Source organism: Podarcis gaigeae (assembly GCF_964106915.1).
Source record: "Podarcis gaigeae genome assembly, chromosome: W".
NCBI classification, from domain to species: Eukaryota; Metazoa; Chordata; class Lepidosauria; order Squamata; family Lacertidae; genus Podarcis; species Podarcis gaigeae.
Window position 1 is genome coordinate 5,223,251 of NC_139695.1, and position 7,680 is coordinate 5,230,930.

The 7,680-nt window shown below is 39.1% G+C and overlaps 1 protein-coding gene across 1 annotated transcript in view; it reads left to right on the forward strand.

The window, feature by feature from the left end:
- LOC310836033 (apical endosomal glycoprotein-like) overlaps positions 1-6,904 on the forward strand; it is a gene marked incomplete at both ends in the record, with an annotated part of 30,002 nt that extends 23,098 nt beyond the window's left edge. The window contains 2 exons of the mRNA XM_083720972.1: positions 2,800-2,882; positions 6,892-6,904. Of these exons, the coding sequence (XP_083577098.1) occupies positions 2,800-2,882; positions 6,892-6,904 (96 nt within the window). The remainder of the gene's footprint in view (positions 1-2,799; positions 2,883-6,891) is intronic.
- Positions 6,905-7,680: the final 776 nt, after the last annotated feature.

Here is a 7,680-nt window from a genome sequence, read left to right on the forward strand (position 1 = left end):
CTAGTACCAAAAGAGCATTAGAACTAATTGAGATATTTGGTCAAGTAGCAGCATTTAAACTGAATAAACAGAAAACGAAAGTGTTGGGAAAAAATTTAACAATGGAAGAAAAAGAGAGATTTCAGAGTGAAACTGGTTTGGAAATAATGAAAAAAGTGAAATACCTAGGGGTGAATTTAACATCTAAGAATGTGAACTTATTTAAAGACAATTATGAAAAATGTTGGACAGAAGTTAAGAAAGATCTAGAAATATGGTCTAGGCTGAGACTTTCCTTGTTAGGCCGAATTGCTGTTATCAAGATGAACGTATTGCCTAGAATGTTATTCTTATTTCAGACCTTACAGATTCTAGACAAGATGGACTGCTTCAAGAGGTGGCAGAAAGATATATCTAAATTTGTCTGGCAGGGCAAAAAGCCCAGAATAAAATTTAAGATTTTAACTGACGCAAAAGATAGAGGGGGTTTTGCCCTGCCGGACTTAAGACTCTATTATGAATCAGCGGCTTTTTGCTGGTTGAAACACTGGCTACTCCTTGAAGACACAGACATTTTGGACTTAGAAGGGTATGATAATAACTTTGGTTGGCATGCATATCTATGGTATGACAAGGTAAAGGTGCATAAAGGCTTTAAAAACCATATTATTAGGAAAGCTTTGTATAATGTTTGGATTCGATACAAAGATTTGTTGGAAAGTAAAACCCCTAGGTGGTTGTCACCAATGGAAGCCAAGGCGGTGAAAAAATTAAACATGGAACCTAATTGGCCAAAATATTGTGAAATCCTAGAACAAGATGGTGAAAAGTTTAAACTCCAGAGTCATGAGAAGCTAAAGTTTAAAGTTCGAGATTGGTTACATTACTATCAGATAAATGAGACATTTAAGCAGGACAGGAAATTAGGATTTCAGAAGGAGAGGTCAAAGTTAGAAACAGAACTGCTAGAACCCAATACTAAGAATCTATCTAGAATGTATAACTTGCTGTTGAAATGGAATACACAGGAGGAAACGGTTAAATCAGCTATGATTAAATGGGCACAGGATATCGGTCATGACATTATGTTTGCTGACTGGGAACAGTTATGGACCACCAGTATTAAGTTTACGGCATGTAGTGCCTTAAAAGAGAACATAATGAAAATGATCTATAGGTGGTACATGACCCCAGTCAAGCTTGCAAAAATCTACCATTTGCCCAATAATAAATGTTGGAAATGTAATGAGTCTGAAGGTACTTTCTATCACCTTTGGTGGACCTGCCCAAAGATCAAAGCCTTTTGGGAAATGATCTATAATGAAATTAAAAAAGTCCTTAAGTGGACATTTATAAAGAAACCGGAGGCTTTTCTCTTGGGCATGGTCGGCCAGTTGGTGCCAAGGAAGGATAGGACTTTTTTTATGTATGCGACCACAGCAGCAAGGATCCTGTTGGCAAAGTATTGGAAGATGCAAGAACTACCTACTCTGGAAGAATGGCAGACAAAGGTGATTGACTTTATGGGATTGGCAGAGATGACCGGCAGAATCCGCGACCAGGGGAAAGAGACAGTGGAAGAGGACTGGAAGAAATTTAAAATATATCTTAAAAATTGTTGTAAAATTGAGGACTGACAAGATGTCTAGGGGTAAGAAATAGAGAATTACGGCTGTAAACATTAACATTAAGGAAATTTAAAGAAAACTACTAGAGAAATTGACTGAAGGGTTGCTAAAGAGTTGTAAAACAAGGATGCAGTGAAAGGGAGGTATGGGGAAGTCATGTTTTAAATGTTTTTATATGTTTTTGTTTTGTGTTTTGTTTGTCTTTTTGTTAAAAAACCAATATTTTTTTTTTTTTTTAAAAAAGAGATATTTGCAGATGCAAGTTTTGGAAGTGACACTACAGACAGGAAAAGTACGTCTGGAGTTTGCTATATGTACAATCAGGGTCTATTTGATTGGTCTTGCAAGAAGCAAACAACAGTTAGCTTAAATACTTGTGAAGCTGAACTGAATGCATTGTCTTATTCACTTAAGGATTGTGAATGGTTGTTACAATTGTGCAAAGACATGAAAATTCCTGTCAAATGTCCAATCCAGGTTTACCGGGACAACAAAGCATGTTTGGCTTTGCTGAATTCTGAAGCACAAATTCTGAAGCACAAAGCACTTGCAATTGAAACTGCAACATGCTAGGGAATGTGTTCAGAAGGGACTCATAACGGTGTCCTATATGCCAGGTAATGAAATTCCTGCTGATGTATTGTCCAAGATTGTATCAAGGGATCAACACTGTACCTATGTGCAGAAGTTGGGTTTGTACTGATATTGTACGAACACGCTGCCCAGTGATGTTCACAGAAAGGGGGAGGAGGTTGGTTTCTATTTCCCTCACTGAGCAGCAAAATGCTTGTCACAAGTAAATGTTTACATTCCACAGTCAGAATTACTGTTGGGTTCCCACGGGAATGGGAGACTGGATGTGACGTACACTGGTTTCCTGTTTTTCAGTGTTCTCTCGGTTTCTTTGTGTTGAGAAGAGTTGCTTCTCTGCTCTCACGGAGGCAGGATGTATGTTTGTATGCTCTCAGCATAGCTTGCAAATAAACTTCAGCATGTAGCACAATTACCTGCTTATCCTTTTGTCTGCGGGACTACGCTCTGTTTGGGCTCAAGATAAGACGAGCCTGTATCAGCTCCAGATGGGCCGGAGCTGGTCAAATCTCACAGTCGCATCCTGGTGGGCACCAAGGGCACCCCCCACCTGGTGACATATGATGCCCGCACCATCTGCTAACCGGACCCCCTGATCAAGGTCAATGACACCGTCCAGGTCGACCTGCAGACGGGCAAGATCACCGACTTCATCAAGTTTGACACAGGTGACGGTTCCTCAGAGTGCGTCAAAAACACTGGAATCCCTCCCCAGTTGGGGGAAAACAGGGAGACTGAGACCTCGTCGAAACGTCGCCTAGACACCCCAACTTTTACACGGGAAGACACCCGAGGACACCAAAACCTGCATTCCTGTACCCGTGAAAATCTACGAAAGCAAACATATATATATATATATATATAATATATATAATTGTTTATAATCAAGCATCCTTCTTAACATTCATACAATTTACGATATTTTTGCAGGTAGATCTTGAATTTTTTCCTATCTTCTTCTACCGTCTCCTCTCCCAGATCTCGGATTCTGCCAGTCATCTCGGCCAGTTCCATATAGTCTATCAGTTGCGTCTGCCATTCCTCCAGTGTGGGTAAATCTTGGGTTTTCCAGTGCTTGGCTACAAGTATCCTTGCTGCTGTTGTTGCGTACATAAAAAATGTTCGATCCTTATTTAGCACCCCTTGGCCGACAATACCCAAAAGGAAGGCCTCTGGTTTCTTAGGAAAGGTATACTTAAATACCTTTTTCAGCTCATTATATATCATTTCCCAGAAAGCCTTCACTCTAGGACAAGTCCACCAAAGGTGAAAGAACGTTCCTTCATTTCCCTTACATTTCCAACATTTGTTATCAGACAAGTGGTATATTTTTGCAAGTTTGACTGGGGTCATATACCATCTATATATCATTTTCATTACATTTTCTTTCAAAGCATTACATGCAGTAAAGTTCAGCCCAGTAGTCCACAACCTTTCCCAGTTCTCAAACATAATATTGTACCCAATGTCCTGTGCCCACTTTATCATAGCCGATTTAACCGTTTCATCTTGTGTGTTCCATTTTAACAGCAAGTTATACATTCTTGAAAGTACCTTGGTCTTAGGCTCTAACAATTCCGTTTCTAACTTCGATTTTTCCACCTGGAATCCTAACTTTTTATCGAGTTTGAAAACTTCTTTAATCTGAGCATAGTGTAACCAATCTCGGACTTTGTCTTTCATTTTCTCCTGACTCTGCAATTTCCAATTGTCACCATCTTTTTCTAATATTTCCCAATACTTTGGCCATTTGGCCTCCATATTGAGCCTTTTCCGGGCCTTAGCTTCCAAAGGTGAAAGCCACCTTGGAGTTTTATTTTCCAATAAGTCTTTGTATTTTATCCAGACATTAAACACTGCTTTTCTGACAATATGATTCTTGAAAGCCTTATGAATCTTAACCTTGTCGTACCATAAATATGCATGCCAACCAAACGCATTGTCAAAACCTTCCAAATCTAGTACATCAGTGTCCTCAAGAAGCAGCCAGTCTTTTAACCAGCAGAAAGCTGCTGATTCGTAATACAGCCTTAAGTCTGGCAGGGCAAAGCCCCCTCTTTCTTTCGCATCAGTTAGTATCTTAAACTTAATTCTGGGCTTTTTGCCCTGCCAGACAAATTTAGAAATGTCTCTCTGCCACTTCCGGAAGCACTCTGTTTTGTCCACAATCTGTAATGTTTGAAACAAAAACAGCATTTTTGGCAAGACATTCATCTTTACAGCAGCGATTCGGCCTAACAAGGAAAGTTTCAGTCTTGTCCAACTTTCTAAGTCTCTCTTAATTTCTGACCAGCATTTCTCATAATTGTCCTTAAATAGACTCCGATTTTTTGCTGTTATGTTTACCCCTAGGTATTTTACTTTTTTAACCACGTTTAACTCTGTCTCTTCCTGAAACCGTTCTGACTCTGTAACTGTCAAATTTTTCCCCAGTTCCTTAGTTTTCTGCTTGTTTAATTTAAATCCCGCTACCCGACCAAAGTCTTGTATCAGTTGCAATACTCTTTTTGTACTAGATTCTGGCTCCTGCAAAGTCAAAACTAGGTCATCTGCAAACGCTTTAAGTTTATATTGTTTCGCTCCGACCTGAATTCCTTCAACCAACCGGTCCCCTCTAATCATGTTCAAGAGCACCTCCAGGACCGAAATAAATAGCAGAGGGGATATGGGACAGCCTTGTCGTGTTCCTTTTTCAATTTTGAACTCTTCTGTAATCACATTGTTAACTATCAATTTAGCCTTTTGATCTGAATAAATTGCATCTATCCCATTTTCAAAACCCCGTCCCACTCCCATTCCTTCCAGATTTTTCTTCATAAATTTCCAAGAAATATTATCAAAGGCCTTCTCCGCATCTATAAAAATTAACACAGCTTTTGTATTGATATTTGTTTGCAAAAGTTCCAAAATATCAATGATGTTCCTTGTATTGGCAAACAAATGTCTACCTGGGAGAAAGCCTGCCTGGTCCTTGTGAATTACTTCATTTAGAACTTTTTTAAATCTGCTTGCTAAAATATCTGCAAATATTTTGTAATCCACATTCAGTAGGGAAATGGGGCGGTAGTTCTTGAGTTGTGTCTTTTCAGTTTCTAATTTTGGTATCAATGTGATAAACGCTTCTTTCCACGTTTCTGGCACCTTTTTCCCCTCCAAAATTTCATTGCTAACCTCCATCAGTGGTTGTATCAGATAGTCTTTCAATGTCTTATAATACTTGGAGGTAAACCCATCTGGCCCTGGAGATTTGCCCAATTGCATATTCTGAATGGCTTGTTCAACCTCTTGTCGTGTTATTTTACAGTTCAGGATTGCTCTATTTTCTTGTGACAATTTTGGTAGTCCATTCTTTTCCAAAAATTGTTTTATCTCAGCCTCGTCTTGCGGCCCTTGAGTATATAGTTTTTTAAAATATCTCTGGAAGCACTTTCTAATATCTGCAGGGTTCTGAATGTTTCTTCCTTCAATCTCTAAATTTGTAACTGTATTTAGTTTTTGTCTCTTCTTCAACTGCCATGCTAGCAGTTTCCCACATTTATTCGCCGATTCAAATGTTCTTTGTTTCATTAGTTTAATTTTCCACTCTATTTCCTGGTTTATCAATTTGGAATATTGTGCTTGATAGAGTTTAATTTCTCTCAGGATCGGCTGTGACTTCGGGTTTGATCTCAACTTCTTCTCCAATTCTTTAATTTTCTCCAGAATCTTATCTTTTTTCTCATTTTGCGTCCTTTTCTTTACAGCATTCTGTTGTATCAGGAACCCCCTCATCACGGCCTTGCTTGCATCCCAGATAGTTCTTTTTTCCACTGTGGTATTCAAATTTATCTCAAAGTAATCCTTCAGGACTTTTTGGGCCTTCTTGGTAATCTCCTGATCTCTAAACAAATTGTCATTCATCTTCCATCTAAAGGAGCCGGTAGGTAGTAGTGTCATATCCATCTTTACTGCATTATGGTCGGAGCAGGTCTTTGGGCAGATTTCCACCTTTCTGGTCTTAGATGCCAGACCTCTAGATATCCATATTTGGTCGATTTTCGTCCATGTCAGTTGGGCTTCAGAAAAGAATGTACCTTCTCTTCCCAAGGGGTTCTTTGTCCTCCAGATGTCGATCAAGTCCATATTGTCAGTCAGTTCAAAAAAGGTCTTAGGTAGTCTGCCATCTTTTGTCACATTTTGATTTTGTGACTTATCCATGTTAGTTGACACCACACCATTCATATCTCCCATCATAATGATGTTGTCATAGTCCAGATAGTCCAGGACGCTCTCATGCAACTTCTTATAAAATTCTGATTTCCCCTCATTTGGTGCATAAATTCCTAATATCAAAAACTTCTCTCCTTGATATTGTATCTCAATTGCCAAAATTCTTCCTTGCTCATCTTTAAATAGAAATTTAGGTGACAGGCTCTCCTTTGCATAAATCACCACTCCTCTCTTCTTAACTTGATCCGAAGAAATAAATTCTTGGCCTAGTTTTTTATTTATTAGTACTTTTTTATGGAGCCTAGTCACATGTGTTTCTTGCAGACAAATAATGTCCAATTGTTCTTTTTTCAATATGTGAAATAACTTCCTCCTTTTTTCCGGGGAGTTGCATCCATTAATATTCCAGCTCAGCAGTTGCAGAGACATCCTGAACGATTCTGTTATTTCTCTGGGTGTGGTGTCTTTTTCTCTGGATCTTCAGGTTCCAAGGGTAGAGGTGCAGCAGATGCTCCAGGCCCCAAAGGTGTTTCAATTCCTTTCTGAAGGTCCTCTCCGTGGGCAATTAGAAATTTATCTCTGTCTTCAAGTGTTTTGATTTTAATCTTCCTCCCTCTGAAGGTGAAGGATAATCCCTGAGGAAATTCCCACCTAAAGATAATTGAGTTGTTCCTTAACAGTCTGACCAGTTCAAGATAGGCGGATCTAAGGTCCAACAGCTGTTTCGGGATATCCTTGTAAATTTCAGCTCTTCTGTCCAAAATGTCCAGTGACTTTTCGTAGTGTAGACCCAATATCCTGTCCCTTTCCTCCTTCGATCTCAAAGTTATCAAGCAGTCTCTGGGCTTGTCTTTCTTTGCAAATTTTCCAAGTCTGAAAGCCGACACAATTTTAAAGTCCTTTTCCTCTTGTATAGGCCAGAACTTGGAAAATTCTTTGGTCAGGAGCTCAGCTAAATTTCCTTCTTCAACTTCTGGTATTGACCTTAACCTTAGGTTATTTTCCCGGTTCCTCAATTCTATCATAGACAAATACATCTGTTGCTCTCCAACTTGTTTATAAAATGGTTTTACCTCTTGTTCCAAATTTTCAACTTTTTGGCTAGTTGCCTCAGCCAATTTACGATTTTCTGCAGTGGCCTCAGTTAACTGCCCAATTGCTTGTACATTCTGTGCCACCTGTCCAGTTATTTTATTTAAACAGGCTGTGTTCTGGTCAATTTTAGCTGTTTGTTCGTCCGCTTTCTTGTCCAAAGATTCCACTCTCTTGTCCA